At 40.3% G+C, this 17,878-nt stretch overlaps 1 protein-coding gene across 2 annotated transcripts in view; it reads right to left on the bottom strand.

Annotated features, from left to right (window-relative positions):
* DZANK1 (double zinc ribbon and ankyrin repeat domains 1) overlaps positions 1 to 17,878 on the bottom strand; it is a 134,750-nt gene that overhangs the window by 100,836 nt on the left and 16,036 nt on the right. For both annotated transcript variants that reach the window (XM_023731409.1, XM_023731408.1), the window contains exon 3: positions 15,946 to 16,099. In XM_023731409.1, coding sequence (XP_023587177.1) covers positions 15,946 to 16,099 — 154 coding nt within the window. The remainder of the gene's footprint in view (positions 1 to 15,945; positions 16,100 to 17,878) is intronic.

Genomic DNA, 17,878 nt, shown 5'->3' with positions numbered 1-17,878 from the left:
GGTGATCATATATCAAATTTCAACAGGGAAGTGATCACAACATTATACAACTGCCAAAACACTGAGAATCATGGCCCAGCCAAGTTGACACAATTTTAACCATCACAGTCCACCCCTTGTCAGCTTGGCACCTGTACACATCTCCCCAAACCATACATAATCTCTGAATAAAGACAATACAACTAAGATGCATACAAACGAAAACTCACTAGCCCCATTTACATCTTGAAGAAAACAAAAATATTTGATGCACACATACAAAGAAGAAATAATCATAACAATTACAGTCCTAGTTTCTGCAACTGGTCACGTGGTCATAACTGGTATTTAGACCTACCTTCTTCCACCACCCATTCCATATTCCCTTTGTCCTCAGCAAGCACCTCAGCTGGTCGTGGTTCTTTGCCTGGTGAGGTAACCCAAACCTTCATTCCTGAAGGGTCTGGGTCATTAGCAGTCATGTCAGAATTGGGTTGCTGTAGTTTTCCACTGACTTTAATCATAGGACATGGTAGTACTAAGAGACACCCTAAGGGATCACCTGCATTCCAGACATACTTTTCTTTACCTCCATTATGTAATATCAATCTGATATCCTCTTGGTAATCAGGATCAATCACACCAGCCAATATAGTAACTCCCTTCTTTGCCTGTTGATCCAGAGGCATAAGAAGCCCAAAGTGGCCAGGTGGCATTCTTAGCTTCCAGTTCAATGGAATCAGTGATGTGTCTCTAGGTGGGAGCATTCCTCCCTTTGGAACTAAGACCTCTAGGCCTGCAGAGCATAGGTCGAGTGCACAGGAAGCAAAAATCTTGCAAGTGGGTCACTAGGGTTAATAGTGAGTGGTGTCACTCCTATTTCCACTCCTTGATTTCTGGACCCATGAATCCTGGGTATGGGAGATACAGCACCATATACTGGACACTTCTTTAGAGCATATACAGCCTCCTGGAGAACACTGTCCCAACCCTGCAAGGTACTGCCACCTAGCTGTGGGAATAGAATAGCTCATGTCTTTAGAAGGCCATATTATCATTCTATCAAGCAAGCTGCATGAGGATGATGGGGAACATGGTAAGACCAATGAATTCCATGAGCATAGGCCCACTGCCACACTTCATTTGCTGTGAAGTGAGTCCCTTGATCCGAGGTAATGCTGTGTAGGATATCACGACGGTGCGTAAGACATTCTGTAAGTCCACAGAGGGTAGTTTCGGCAGAAGTATTTCATGCAGAGAAGGCAAATCCATATCCAGAGTAAGTGTCTATTCCAGTAAAAACACTGCCCTTTCCATGAAGGAAGTGGTCCAATGTAATCACCCTGCCACCAGGTTGCCAGCTGATCACCTCGAGGGATAGTGCCATATCGAGGACTCAGTGTTGGTCTCTGCTGCTGGCAGACTGGGCACTCAGCAGTGGCTGTAACCAAGTCAGCCTTGGTGAGTGGAAGTTCATGTTGCTGGGTCCATGCATAACCCTCATCCCTGCCACCACGGTCACTTTGCCCAAGAGTCCATTCAGCAATGATGAGAGTAGCTGGGGAAAGAGGATGACTGGTTTCCACAGAACACGTCATCCTATCCACTTGATTATTAAAATCATCCGTTGCTGAGGTCACCATTTGGCGAGCATTCACATGGGTCACAGATATCTTCACTTCTTTGGCCCACTCAGAGAGGTCTATCCACATACCTCTTCCCCATAAATCCTTGTCTCCAAGTTTCCAATCATGTTCCTTCCAAGTCCCTGACCATCCAGCCAAACCACTGGCCACAGCCGATGAATCAGTATACAATTGCACATCTGCCCATTTCTCCCTCCAAGAAAAGTGAAAAACCAGGTGCACTGCTCAAAGTTCTGCCCATTGGCAGGATTTCCCTTCACCACTGTCCTTCAAGGAGATCCCAGAAAGGGGCTGTAGTGCTGTCACTGTCCACTTTCGAGTGGTGCCTGCATATTGCACAGAACCATCTGTAAACCAGGCACAAGTTTTCTCTTCTTCAGACAACTGATCATAAGGAAGTTCCCATGAGGCCATAGGAGCAAACTGGGAGATGGAAGGCAATGTGACAGGAGTGGAGACTCTGGGCATTTGGGCCACTTCCTCATGCAACTTACTTGTGCTTTCAGGTCCTGATCAGGCCCAATGTCATATATACCACTTCCATTGAATGATGGAGTGCTGCTGTGCATGTCCAACTTTATGGCTCTATAGGTCAGACAGCACCCAGTTTATGATGGGCAGCTCAGGCTGCATGGTGATTTTGTGTCTCATGGTTAAGCGTTCAGTGTCTACTAAGGCCCAGTAACAAGCCAAAAGCTGTTTCTCAAAAGGAGAGTAGTTATCTGCAGAGAATGGCAGGGCTTTGCTCCAAAATCCTAAGGGTCTGTGGTGTGATTCACCAATACAGGAATGCCAAAGACTTCAAACAGCATCTCTATCTGCCACGGACACTTCAAGCACAATTGGATCAGCTGGATCATACAGCCCAAGTGGCAGAGTGGCTCAAACAGCAACCTGAACCTGTTGCAGAGCTTTCTCTTATTCTGCGCCCCACTCAAAACTAGCAGCTTTTGGAGTCACTTCATAAATAGGCCAGAGTAGCACACCCAAATGAGGAAAATGCTGCCTCTAAAATCCAAAGAGGCTCACTAGGTGTTGTGCCTCCTTTTTAGTTGTGGGAGAAGCCAGATGCAGTAACTTTTCCTTCACTTTAAAAGGAATATCTTGACATGCTCCACACTACTGGACCCCTAGAAATTTCACTGAGGTGGGGAAGATGTCTGAATTTTTGTGGGATTACTTTCCCACCCTCTAGCACACAGATGTTTTACTAACAAGTCCAGAGTTATTGACACTTCTTCCTTACTAGGTCCAATCAACATAATGTCATGAATGTAATGGACCAGTGTGGCATCTTATGGAAGGGAAAGGCGATCAAGGTCCCCGTGGACTAAATTAGGACATAGGGCTGGAGAGTTGATGTAGCTCTGAGACAGGCAACTGAAGGTGCATTGCTGGCCTTGCTAGCTAAAGGTAAACTGCTTCTGATGGTCCTTTGCAACAGGTATGGAGAAAAAGGCATTAGATCAATAGCTGCATACCAGGTACCAGGAGATGTATTAATTTGCTGAAACAGTGAGAATATATCTGGAACAGCAGCTGCAATTTGAGTCACCACCTGGCTGAGTTTTCAATAATCCACTGTCATTCTCCAACATCCATCTGTTTTTTTGCACAGGCTGAGTAGGTGAGTTGAATGGAGATATGGTGGAAATCACCACCCCTGCATCCTTCAAGTCCTTGATGGTGGTAGCAATCTCTTCAATTCCTCCAGGAATGTGATATTGCTTTTGGTTTACTATTTTCCGAGGTAGGGGCAGTTTGAATGGCTTCCACTTGGCTTTTCATACCATATTAGCCCTTACTCCATTTGTCAGGGATCCAATATGGGGGTTCTGCCAGTTGCTGAGTATATCTGTTCCAGTTATGCATTCTCGATCTGGGGAAATCACTACAGGATGTGTTTGGGGACCCACTGGACCTACTGTGAGACTGACATGAGCTAAGACTCCATTAATAACCTGACCTCCATATGCCCCCACTCTGGCTGGTGGGCCACAGTGATGTTTTGGGTCTCCTGGAATTAGTGTCAGTTCAGAGCCAGTATTCAGTAATCCCCAAAAAGTCTGATTATTTCCTTTTCCCCAATGAACAGTTACTCTCATAAAAGGCCATAGATCCCTTTGGGGAAGGCTGGGAGAAAGATTAACAGTATAAGTTTTTGGCAGTGTACTGGAGTTCTTCCTCAAGGGGATCCAGCCTCTCCTTGGGGTTGTGGATCTGTATACTCGCTCAAGTCTGGGAATTGATTGAGGGGCTGTGCCTCTATTCTGGCGATTCGAGTTAGACCGCTGTTCACTTGACCTAGAATTCACACGCTTATACAGATCAAGTAAATATCCTATCTATTTTACTCCTAGAGACACCATGAATAAGTAGCCAATGCCATAAGTCCATACAATTCAGACTATTCTGATTATTGCTTTGACCCCGCTGTCTATTACTGTAACCATGCCCACCTTGTTCTTTGTCGATTGAGTGCAGGCTCTTGGCCTCTACCACCACAGGCTCCAATCAACCCCATTGTAGTTAGGTGTGTTAATTCAGTTAGGGTAGTTCCCACTGTCAAATCTGACTTACATAAAATAGCAATCACAGTAGTCTTCAAGGATGCTGGGGCTCCCTTCACACATTTTTTCCTCACCATTGTGGTAAAAGGTGTGTCCTCTGGTCACTTCATGTGTGAGTCTGTGGGTCTGACCCAATAAATCCACTCTAGCATGCCACTTTCCCTAAGCCTACGGATACTTTCTTCTACAGTATACCAAGACAGGTCTGGTACTTCAACCTGATTTAGTGTAGGCCACCGCACAATTCATACTTCATCAACCCAACCAAATAAACTATTAGATCCTTTCCTAACTTCTCGAGCTGAAACACTGAATGAAGAATATGTGCTTACTGAGCCCGTATCAATAAACTCAGACTGATCCATTTGATCCATTTTTATGTTCCTTGCACCATTATCCCACACCCTTAATAGCCATTCCCATAAATATTCCCCAGGTTTCTCTTTGTACATTTTAGAAAAGTCAAGCAGTTCTTTCGGAGTGTAGCATACCTCCTCCTGGGTTACACTTTGTACTTCACCTTTTGGGGCTTGCTAGGACTTATGTTTAGTTATAGGTCTAAAAGCCAAAATCAGTGGGGAAATGTTTTGAGAACATTCAGCATTGTCTTGTAAAGCATCTGCCTCAGGCGATGTCCCAGGCAATGACTCAGACAAAGGCACTTTAGATGCAGCTGGGTTAATCTCATTAGATGGGAGTGGAAGGGCTAATGGTTCTGTTGGCAGGAATGATTCAATGGAATTTAGGGGCTCAGTGTCTCCAGCTTCCTGATTATCTGCCCATATGTCCCCATCCCAGGTTTCAGGATCCTAATTCTTCTCAATCAATGCCCTCATTTTAACTTCAGAAACCTCTTGAGATTTGCAGCTGAGTTGGCACTGTAATTCAGCCACTCTTACAGTAAGACTCTGGGTTTGGTTTTCGGCAACATCAGCTCTGTTACTACAAGAAAGAAGGCTTTCTTTCAAAGCCCAAGTGGAAACTTTGAAGTTGTTTATGCAGTGCTTGAGTTTTGACTCTGAGGCCCTGAGTTTCATCTCTTTCTTTCACCAGTTTGTCTAGCAAAAGGAGGACCAACCAAACAGCCCCTCATACTTCTTATTATGACAAACTGTAGAAAGGTATCATTCATGCAATCACCCAGAGCCTAGTCTTTCACCAATACCTGATCTATTGGTGGTGATATTTTTCGTATTTCAATTGCCATCTCATGCCATGGATTAGTGGTGCCCTCTTTACTACTGGAAGCCAAGTTATCAACATCTTTAAGACTAACCAGCCCTGAGAACCAATTTAGAAAATTCATCCTCACAATTTTGTTTCTCTAGAAGCACTCTCAGTACCAAATACCTTAGGCTGGGCTCTCTAGAGAAGCAAAACAAGTAAAGCGTATATATATATAGACAGAGAGAGAGAGGGAGAGAGAGAAAGAGAGATTTATATCAAGGAAATAGCTCACTCGGTGTTTAGAGGCTGGGTAACATCCCAAGTCCGTGGGGGCAGGAAAGAGGATTCTTCTGATTCACGTAGCCACAGGGGCTGGCGAACCCAAGATCAGCAGGCCGGAAAGCAGGGCTGTTACAAACTTCTGCTGATTCACATAGCTGCAGGGGCTGGCAAGTCCAAGATTGGCAGAGCAGGCTGTTGCAGCCTGTGAAGATTGATGAATCTCAAGATCGGCAGGCAAACTGTCAGCTCAAGTCCCAAAAACTGGAGCTTGGAGGAATTGGAGTCACCTGCAGAATCTAGAATAAGCAAAAGCCCCGGCAAGGTGAGCAGAAAGGAAGTAGGCGGAGGAGGGTGGAGAGGTGAAGGCTGAGGGAGAGGTGAACTGCCACAAGCCCCACTCCCGCTGGTACAACTCAGCAGATGCCATCATGGTGGTGATCACGTATCAAATTTCAACAGGGAAGTGATCACATTATACAACTATCAAAACACTGAGAATCATGGCCCAGCCAAGCTGATACACAATCTTAACCATCACAGCTACTAACCAAAAAGTTGGAGGTTCAAGTCCACTGAGAGGCACCTCAGAAGAAAGGCCTGGCAATCTACTTTTGAAAAATCGGCCATTGAAAACCCTATTGAGAACAGTTCTAGTCTGACACACATTAGGTTGCCATGAGTTGGAGTTGACTCAACAGCAACTGGTATATATCCCAAGACACTGCACATGGATACTTGTGAGATGCCTTGGTAACCTGCCAACTAATTTGCTTTAGAAACTGTTGTTGTAAAACTTGGAAGTCCCTCATGCTTCTGCTGAAGAAAACAATTTTTCTCAGAGGACTTTGACTCCCCAAACTACCTACCTTAAGTTCAAGGCAGATTTTTCCTATCCCCAGTCTGATTTACCTTACCCCAAAAAAATCCAGAGCCCTGGTGGCACAGTGGTTAAGAGATTGGCTGCTAACCAAAAGGTTGGCAGTTCAAATCCACCAGTTGGAGTATAATAAATAAATCCATTGACAAAGAAGGGAGATGCCTTCAGCAAGGACTGGGAACACATTCCAACCACACACTTTCATTGCCAAAACTTTTTACAAGGATGATATCTGTGGCAGGAAGTCCCTGGCCACAAGGAGGCTTGTAAAGAAGCAAGGCACCTGTCCAAAAGTTTATAGGCCCCGGACTAGATCTCCAACATGGACCATCAAAACTTGATGACCGTAAAAGAGCACAGATTCTCCCAAGACCACATAGTAAGTGAAAATGACAGTGGTGAATAGATTATTTTATCAAATTGGTATGTAAACCATGTTTTTAAGCTCGATTTTGTAGATACCACCATTTAGAGAATCAAAGAATTCCTGTTTTGATACTTCTAAGTTAAAATAACTATATGTTACAGTTTATCTGGTACTTCATTTTTCTTAACTAAAATTATTTTTACTTTGTTGTTGTTGTTGTTAGGTGCCATCAAGGCAGTTTCAATTCATAGTGACCCTATGTACAACAGAATGAAACACTGCCTGGTCCTGCGCCACCCTTTTCTTCCTAAGTGTGAACCCATTGTTGCAGCCACTGTGTCAATCAAATTTGTTGACGGTCTTCCTCTTTTTCATTGACCCTCTACTTTACCAAGCATGATGTCCTTCTCCAGGGACTGGTATCTCCTGATAACATACCCAAAGTATGTGAGACGAACTCTCCCTGTCCTCGCTTCTAAGGAGCATTCTGGCTGTATTTCTTCCGAGACAGGTTTGTTTGTTCTTCTGGCAGTCCATGGTAATTCAGTATTCTTCACTAACACTGTAATTCAAAGGCATCAATTTTTCTTTGGTCTTCCTTATTCATTATCCAGCTTTTACATGCATATGAGGCAACTGAAAATATCATGGCTTTGGTCAGGTGCACGTTAGTCCTCTAAGTAACATCTTTGCTTTTTAACACTTTAAAGAAGTCTTTTGCAGCAGATTTGCCTAATGCAATACTTCTTCTAACTTCTTTTTTTTTTAATTTTGCTTTCGGTGGAAGTTTACAGAGTAAATTAATTTTCATTCAAGAATTAATACACAAATTGTTTTGTGACATTGGTTGCCAGTCCAGCAAAGTGTCAACACTCTCCCCTTCTCCGCCCTGGGTTCCTCATTTTTATTCATGCAGTTTTCCTGTCCCTTCCTGGTTTCTCATCTTTGCTTTTGGGCTGGTATGCCCATTTAGTTTTGTATATGTGATTGAACTATGTAGCACGTTCCTCACTTGTGTTACTGTTTGTTTTACAGACCTGTCTAATCTTTGGCTGAAGGATAAACTTCAGGCTTGACTTCAGTAGTGAGTTAAAATGGTGTCCAGGGGCCATACTCTCAGGGTTTCTCCAGTCTCTATCAGATCAGTAAGTCTGGTCTTTTTTTGTGAATTTGAATTTTGTTCTACGTTTTTCTCCTGCTCTCTCCGGGACCCTCAATTGTGATCCCTACCAGAGCAGTCGGTGGTGGCAGCCAGGCACCATCTAGTTGTTCTGGGCTCAGTCTGGTGGAGGCTGTGGTAGTTGTAGTCTGTTAGTCCTTTGGACTAACCTTTCCCCTTGTATCTTTGGTTTTCTTCATTCTCCTTTGATACAGATGGGATGGGACCAGTGGAGTATCTGAGATGGCTGCTTGCTGGCTTTTAATACTCCAGATGCTACTTACCACGGTCCGACGTAGGACATTTTCTTTGACCTAGATATCTCCCAAGACTATGGTCCCCAGCCCTCAGCTTACTAATTTGGTCCCTCAGGGAGTTTGGATGTGTCAATGAAGCTTCTATGACTTTGCCTTGGTCAAGTTGTGCTGAGTTTCCCAGTATTGTGTACTGTCTTACCCTTCACCAAAGTTAACACTTATCTGTTGTCTACTTAGTGTTTTTCACTCCCCTCCCTTCCCTCATAATCATCAAAGATTATTTCTTTCTGTGTGTAAACCTTTTCTTGAGTTTTTATAATAGTGGTCTCATACAGTATTTACCTTTATGTGATTGACTTAATTCACTCAGCATAATGCCCTCCAGATTCATCCACATTGCAAGATGTTTCAAAGATTCATCATTGTTCTTTTTTGTTGTGTAGTAATCCATTATGTGTATGCACCACAGTTTGTCTATCCATTCATCTGTTGATGGACACTTAGGTTGTTTCCATCTTTTTGCTGTTGTGAGTGATGCTGCAATGAACACGGGTGTGCATACGTCTATTCGTGTGACAGCTCTTATTTCTCTAAGATATATTTCCAGGAGTGGGAGTACTGGATTGTACAGTATTTCTATTTCTAGCTTTTGAAGGAAGCGTCATATCATTTTCCAAAGTGGTTGTACCATTTTACATTTCCACTAGCAGTGCATAAGACTTCCAATTTCCCTGCAGCCTCTCCAACATTTGTTATTTTCTTTTTTTTCAGTTAGTGCCAGTAATGTTGGGGTGAGATGGTATCTCATTATAGTTTTGATTTGCATTTCTCTAATGGCTAGTGATCGCCAGCATTTCCTCATGTGTCTGCTAGCCACCTGAATATCTTCTTTGGTGAAGTGTCTGTTCATATCCTTTGTCTACTTTTTAACTGGATTATTTGTCTTTTATGGTAGAGGTGTTGGATTTTCTTATAGATTTTAGAGATTAGACCTTTGTCAGATATGTCATAGCCAAAAATTTTTTCCCAGTCTGTAGGCTCTCTTTATACTCTTTTGGTGAAGCCTTTTGATGAGCATAAGTGTTTAATTTTTAGAAGATCCCAGTTATCTAGTTTATCTTCTGGTATTTGTGTATTGTTAGTTATGGTTTATAATCTAATTATGCTGTATGTTAGGGCCCCTAGCGTTGACCTTATTTTTTCTTCCATGATCTTTATAGTTGTTAGTTTTATACTTAGGTCTTTGATCCATTTTGAATCAGTTTTTGGGTATGGTGTGAGGTATGGGTCCTGTTTGATTTTTTACAGATGGACATCCAGTTTCGCTAGCACCTTTTGTTAAAAAGACTGTAGTCTGTCTTTTCCCCATTTAATGCACTTTGTTCCTTTGTCAAAGATGAGGTGACCGTAAGTGGATGGATTTACATCCGGGTTCTCGATTCTGTTCCATTGGTCAATGCGTCTGTCATTATACCAGTATCAGGCTGCTTTGACTACCGTAGCTGTATAGTAGGTTTTGAGGTCAGCTAGTGCAAGGCCTCCTACTCTGTTTTTCTATAATAATGCTTTACTTATCCAGGGCCTCTTTCCTTTCTATAGAAAGTTAACACCAAAACCACTGATGAAGATCAAAGCCTACAGTCTTTAGTATGGATTACACCTCAACATAAAGAAAACAAAAATCCTCACAATTGGACCAATAAGCAACATCATGATAAACAGAGAAAAGATTGAAGTTGTTAAGGATTTTATTTTACTTGGATCCACAATTAACACCTATAGAAGCAGCAGCCAAGAAATCAAATGATGCATTGCAATGGGCAAATCTGCTGCAAAAGACCTCTTTAAAGTGTTGAAAAGCAAAGATGTTACCTTGAGGACTTAGGTTCACCTGACGCAAGCCATGGTGTTTTCAATTGCCTCATATGCACATGAAAGCTGGACAATGAATAAGGAAGATCAAAGAAGAATTGACACCTTTGAATTATGGCATTGGTGAAGAATATTGACTATACCAAGGTGTCACGGATTGAATTGTGTCCCCAAAATATGTCTGTCAACTTGGCTGGGTCATGATTCCCAGTATTGGATAATTGTGTACCATTTTGTAATCTGACGTGATTTCCTTATGTGCTGTAAATTCAATCACAATGATCTAATAAGATGGATTAGCGGCAGTTATACTGATGAGGTATACAAGATTGGATAGTGTCTTACGGCAATCCCTTTTGAGATATAAAACAGAGAAGCGAGCAGAGACGCGTGGGAACCTCATACCACCAAGAAAGCAGTGCTGGAAGGAAACCGTGTCCTTTGGACCTGAGGTTCCAGTACAGAGAAGCTCCCAGACCACGGGAAGACTGATGACACGGACCTTCCTCTAGAGCCTACAGAGAAAGTGTTTCCCTGGAGCCGACGCCCTGAATTTGGACTTGTAGTCTACTGGACTGTGAGAGAATAAATTTCCCTTTTGTTAAAGCTATCCACTTGTGGTATTTCTGTTATAGCAGCACTAGATGACTAAGACACATGGACTACCAAAGAACAATCAAATCTGTCTTGGAAGAAGTACAGCCAGAATGCTCCTTAGAAGCAAGGATGGCAAGATTACGTCTCACATACTTTAGACATGTTATCAGGAGGGATCAGTCCCTGGAGAAGGACATCATGCTTGGTAAAGTAGAGGGTCAGTGAAAAAGAGGAAGACCCTCAATGAGATGGATTGACACAGTGGCTGCAATAATGGGCTCAAGCGTACCAACGATTGTGGGGATGGTGCAGGACTGGGCAGTGTTTCATTTTGTTATACACAGGGTTGTAATGAGTGGGAATCTACTCGATAGCACCCAACAACAACGACAACATAAAATTTTCCATCTCATTAAAGGATTCTGTTGGTATTTGGATAGAGATTGCACTGAATTTTTAGATTGCTTTGGATATCGTGTAATGTCTTGATTGGCGCTTCCATTGGCAATGATTGTGGATCCAAGTAAAATGAAATTCTTGATAGCTTCAGTCTTTTCTCCGTTTATCATAATGTTGGTTATTGGTCCAGATGTGAGGATTTTTGTTTTTTTTTATGTTGAGGTGTAATCCATACTAAAGGCTGTAGTCTTTGATCTTCATCAGTAAGTGCTTCAAGTCCTCTTAGCTTTCAGCAAGCAAAGTTGTGTCATCTGCATATTGCAGGCTGTTAATGAATCTTCCTCCAATCCTGATGCTGCAGTCTTCTTCATATACTCCAGCTTTTCGGATTATCTGCTCAGCATACACATTGAATAAGCATTGTGAAAGGATACCACCCTGACACACATCTTTCTTGATTTTAAACCACACAGTATCCTCCTATTCTGTTTGAACTACTGCCTCTTGGTCTATGTACAAGTTCTACATAAGCACAAATAAGTATTCTGGAATTCGCATTCTTCGCAATGTTATCCATAATTTGTATGCATAGTCAATAAAACACAGGTAAACTTCTTTCTGATATTCTCTGTTTTCAGCCAAGATCCATCTAACATCAGCTATGATATCCCTCATTCCATGTCCTCTTCTGAATTTCTGGCAATTCCCTGTCGATGCACTGCTGCAACCACTTTTGAGTTATCTTCAGCAAAACTTTATGGACGTGTGATATTAATAATATTGTTCGATAACTTCCACAATTTGTGGATCACCTTACTCTGGAATGGGCACAAATATGGATTTCTTCCAGTCGCTTGGCCAGGTAGCTGTCTTCCAATTTTCTTGGTATAGATGATTGAGTGCTTCCAGCGTTGCATCCCTTTGTTGAAACATCTTAATTAGTATTCCATCAATTCCTGGACCTTTGTTTTTTGCCAATGCCTTCAGTACATCTTGGACTTCTTCTTTCAGTACCATCAGTTGTTGATCGTATGATGCCTCCTGAAATGTATGAATGTCGACCAATTCTTTTTCGTACGGTGACTCTATATATTTCTTCCATCTTCTTTTGATGCTTCCTGCATCGTTCAATATTTTGCCCAAAGAATACTTTAAAATTCCAACTCGAGGTTTGAATTTTTTCTTCAGTTCTTTCAGCTTGAGAAATGCTGAGCGTGTTCTTCCCATTTGGTTTTCTAACTCCAGGGTCTTTGCACGTTTCATTATAATACTTTACTTTCTCTTCTTTAGCCACCCTTTGAAATCTTCTGTTCAGCTCTTTTACTTCATCATTTCTTCCATTCGCTTTAGCTACTCTACATTCAAGAGCAAGCTTCAGAGTCTCTTCTGACACCCATTTTGGTCCTTTGGTCCTTTCTTTCCTGTCTTTTTAATGACCTTCGGCTTTTTTCATGAATGATGTCCTTGATGTCATCCCACAACTGGTCTGGTCTTTGGTCATTAGCATTCAATACAAAAAAATCTATTCTTGAAATATTTTCTAAATTCAGGTGGCATATACTTAAGGTTGTACTTCAGCTCTTATGGACTTGTTTTAATTTTCTTCAGCTTCAACTTGAACTTGCATATGAGCAAATTATGGTCTGTTCCGCAGTCGGCCCCTGGCCTTGTTCTGACTGATACTGAACTTCCCCAGAGTCTCATACCACAGATGTAGTCGATTTGATTACTGTGTATTCCACCCAGCGAGATTCACGTGTGTCACTGTTTACGTTGTCGAAAAAAGGTATTTGCATTCTATCATGCAATCTCCGGTGTTGTTTCTATCACCAAGGCCATATTTTCTAACTACTGATTCTTCTTTGGTTCCAATCACATTCCAATCACCAGTAATTATCAATGCATCTTGATTGTTTGATCAATTTCAGACTTCAGAAGTTGGTAAAAAATATTCAATTTCTTCATCTTTGGCATTAGTGGTTGGTGCATGAATTTGAATAGTAGTTGTATTAACTGGTCTTCCTTGTAGATGTATGAATATTACCCTATCACTGACAGTGTTGTACTTCAGCATAGATCTTGAAATGTTCTTTTTGACCATGGATGTGATGCCATTCCTCTTCAATTTGTCATTCCCAGCATAGCAGACCATGATTGTCTGATTCAAAATAGCCAATACCAGACCACTTCAGCTCACTAAAGCCTAGGATATTGATCTGTGTTTCATTTCATTTTTGATGACCTACAATTTTCATAGATTCGTGCTTCGCACATTCCACATTCCTATTATTAATGGATGTTTGTAGGTGCTTTTTCTCATTTGAGTTGTGCCACATCAGTAAATGAAGGTCCTAAAATCTTGATTCCATCCACATCATTAAGGTTGATTCTACTTTGAGGAGGCAGTTCTTCCCCAGTCGTCTTTTGAGTGCCTTCCAACCTGAAGGACTCATCTTCTGGCATTATATCAATGTTCCATTGCTATTCATAAGGTTTTTACTGGCTAATTTTTTAAGAAGTAGACCTCCAGGTCCTTCTTTCTAGTCTGTCTTAGTCTGGAAGTTCTGCTGAAACCTGTCCACCATGGGTGACCTTCCTGGTATTTGAAATAACGGCGGCATAGCTTCCAGTACCACAGTAATAGGCAAGCCACCACAGTATGACAAACTGACAGATGAGTGGTGGACTTTTTACTTAGTTTGAATAAAAATCTTCATCAGTAACTGTATATAATTAAGTGGCAACTTCTCATTAACTTGTTACATAATAACTTCTTATTTATTTTTAAAGTAATGTTCATTGTTACATTTTGGAAGCCACACAATATTATCAAGAAGAAAAAACAAAAAACAAAAAATGATTTTACCAGAGGCAATTACTACTAAAGGAACCTGGTGGCACAGTGGTTAAGCACTCGGCTGCTAACTGAAAGGTTGGCGGTTCAAACTCACCAGCCTCTCCGAGGGAGGAAGATGTGGCAGTCTGTTCTCATAAAGATTTACAGCCTTGAAACCCTATGGGGCAGTTCTGCTCTGTCCTGTGGGGTCACTATGAGTCAGAATCGACTCAACAGCAATGGGTTTTGTTTTTGAATTACTACTAAAGTTTGGCATGTTTTCTTCCAGTCTTTTCTCTACATATTTTTAAGCATAGTTAAAATAGTATACTGTAATCTTGTGTCTTAATATTTTTTACTTATTATATCAAATATTTTCCTATGTCATTCAAAACTTCATAAACATAATTTTTCCTTTGAATATATTAGTGACCTTCAATTAGTACAATCTCATTTTAAAAATCTTTTTTCTCCTTATTCATGAAACTACTTTATGTACTTAAAAACAGACTTGAATGAAACAGAATAATTTTCATAAAGAACTATTTTATTGCAAATCTACACAGGGCCTAATTTTTCTGTGTTGAAGACTCAAACATATTTCTGTATAAATATTTCCCTAGCTGAGGATCTCTGAAATACTAGCAGTGATTTTCAGAACAGACAATGGGCGTGGAAAGAGATGATGGTGAAAGGCAAAAAAAAGACCTTATTTTTTTTTCATTCTTTTGAAAGCTTTATTAAGTCTTTCTAACTACAGCTGGTTATTAAATTACTACTTCATTTTATTGCTAGCTGCAGCTTCTAAGGCAGCCTGCCTTATAGCATTAGGTACCAGAGTATTTCATTTGTTAATTTTTAATGATATTTGGGATGAACTGTTTAGATAGAATTGGCTTGAAAGTGGAAAAAAATATGCAAATTCTAATCTTTAATAAAGAATAGTAATGTGTATGAGGGATTGTTTTGTTTCATTTCTATCTTATTATTTGTTTTAATTTTCAGATGCCAAAGTGATCACCTTTGGTCTTGAATTTGTAGCTCTCGTCAAAAAGCCAGGGGCCTAGACAGCCAGCCAGGTATTTGTTTCCAGACTTAAAATGTTCCAAAAATGTGGCCAAACCTGTCTGGCTGGACAAAACAATTCCTCTATCAAGGTCACAAGACTTGTTAAACATTTGAGTTTTTTCTGGACAACACACAGTGAAAGTTGCCATATAAGAGATGTTTCTATACTTAAAAATAGGAAAAAAGTATTTGAGAACATAAGTGAGGACAAAACATAAAGTAGATAATGTCCAATCAAAAAAAACAACCCGCTGCCATCGAGTCAATTCCGACTCCTAGCGACCCTATAGGACAGAGTAGAACTGCCTCCATAGGGTTTCCCAGGCTGTAAATCTTTAGGGAAGCAGACTACCACATCTTTCTCCTGCAGAGCGACTGGTGGGTTCGAGCCTCTGACCTTTTGGTTTGCGGCTGAGTGTTTTAACCACTGCGCCACCAGGGCCCACTAGATAATGTCCAGCCAGTTGAAATACAGTAGTTTTGGAGGCCAATTTAGTCAATACAAAATAAAGCAGAGAATGATGGCTGCTTCCTGGGGAGTAAAAGAACCATCCACTAAATACGGTATCTTTTTCAGAGTCAGATAAAACCCTAAAAAGGCTCTTTCTTTCCCAACTCCTAATGTGGAATTCAAAATAAAAACTATTGGTATACATAACACTTCACTGAGCTGGGTACATATATGATTTGCACACTTTATAGTGCACAAATGAAACACAGAAGTTACATATATGCTGAAATTAAAGCAACTTTTTGTTTAGTGTTCTTCTAATCCAGCATGATATTCATAGGAAGAAAGAAATAAAATTAAAACATAATGTTATTACATTATGCTAAGAAGTAGTTTAATCACTACATTCTTAACTTACTTAGAGACTGCAACAGCTTTAACTTGTATTTTTCCATCAGGCAGAGTAATAGGTTTTGTATACTTAAATGTATTATTTTCACCATAACCCATTCTCTTTAGAAATTCAGGTTTGCTGCCATCCAGGGTATAATATATGTTGACATCTGGGGTGTCTGAAAAATATAAAACAGGTAACTGTAACCAGCTCTAAAATAGCAAGTTGCTGAATAATGCCTATCGGTCAGTTATTTAAGGAAAACTCATATATCTTTTATTTATATTATAAAAATGAATAACAGTAATTAAAATTCTTTCTCTATTCCAGGCACTGTACTTTGAGTGATTAACTCATTTCATCTGTACAACCTATGAGTTAGGTCCTATTTTATACCCATTTTATAGATGAGGAAACTGAGTCCCAGGGAGGTTAAGAAACTTGTTAAATAATAGAAGAGTTGTGGTCTGACTTCTGCTAGGTTGTATCCACAGCCCATGCTCTCAAACCCCTACGCCCTCTTGCCTCTCTAACAGAGCATTGATACAAATAGAATAAGGGTCAATTTTAAGACTATAACAACCATCTAGAAAGCAGAAGCTAACTTTTAATTTTTAGAGCATTTCTTAGGAAATGTTTTGTTATATTTTATTTTGACTTGGTAAAATATTCCTACTTTTTTTTTGGAAAAATTTTAAAGGTAATAAATTCATATGATTCAAAATAAATTTATGTGACACCAGCTGCCTAGAAGCAACCAATGATATCTTGAGTGTCTCTATGCACATACAAGTACATACATACATATTCTTAGTTCTTACTCTTTTTTTACACAAATGGTAGCACACTACACCCTGTTCTACACACTTCTTTTTTCATTTTAGAATATATCTTGGATATTGCTCTAAATCAGTACATAAAGAGCCTCCTCATTCTTTTATATGGTTGTACTACACTCTCTTGTATGAATGAACTATAAATTAATCAACCCCCATTTAGGCTTTCTTTTTCTTTATTTTGGCTATTATAAGAATTATAATGAACATCCTTGTAAAGAGCTCCTTTTGTAAGCATAGCTGTAAAACAAATATGCAGAAGTAGTATTGCGGAGTCAAAAGATATGTGCATTTGTAATTTTGATTAATACTGCCAAGCTGCCCTCCACTGATGAGGAGACAGTTACCAGAAATACATGAAAGTACCTGTAGACTCACAGTCCACCCATATAGTGTTATCAATTTTTCTTTTTTCTTTTTGCCAATCTCCTAAGCAAACTACAAAAAGTAGTATCTTGTAGTTTTAACTCACAATTCTTGTATTTTGAGTAAGTTCATTCATCCATGCAACAAATATTTGCTGAGTGCCTACTATGTGCCAGGCACTGTTCTAGGCATTGGGATACATCAGAGACTGAAATCCCTGCTCTCATGGAGCTTACCTTTTAGGAGAGACAGACAAACAATAAACAAACAAACAAGTAGATGCATACTGTCAGGTGGTGAATAAATGCTATGAAGGAAATAAAGGAGGGAAAGGGGGATAAGATCTACTCAGAAAGCAGGTGAAGAGGTGGGTAGAAGTATCTTTTCATATGCTTAAGAGAAATTTATATGTCCTTTCCTATAAAGTGTCTTTTCATATCCTTTGCCCATTTTCCTACTGGGTTATTCTTCATTTTGTTATTGAACTGTGGAAACATTATGTTTATTAGAACTTCTAAATATTAGAACATTTGGATACCCTATTATTCATATCATCATTTGTCAGCAACTACTCAACTTCTCCTAAGAGTTATATGCACATATATTGAATTTTTATTTTGGCTTGAAAATTTTAAAAAATCATATTAGCTTTTAAGATAAAGGAGGACAGGAGTTCCAGGAAAATGGCGCTCTAGACAGAAGCACCACGCTGTCCCTCCACAGCAAAGATCTGAAAAACTAAGCCGAACAGAGAA

The sequence above is a fragment of the Trichechus manatus genome, unplaced genomic scaffold (assembly GCF_000243295.1).
Source record: "Trichechus manatus latirostris isolate Lorelei unplaced genomic scaffold, TriManLat1.0 scaffold00042, whole genome shotgun sequence".
Lineage (NCBI taxonomy): Eukaryota > Metazoa > Chordata > Mammalia > Sirenia > Trichechidae > Trichechus > Trichechus manatus.
The sequence above is the reverse complement of the archived record's forward strand: the minus strand, read 5'-3'. Positions and strand labels throughout refer to the sequence as shown.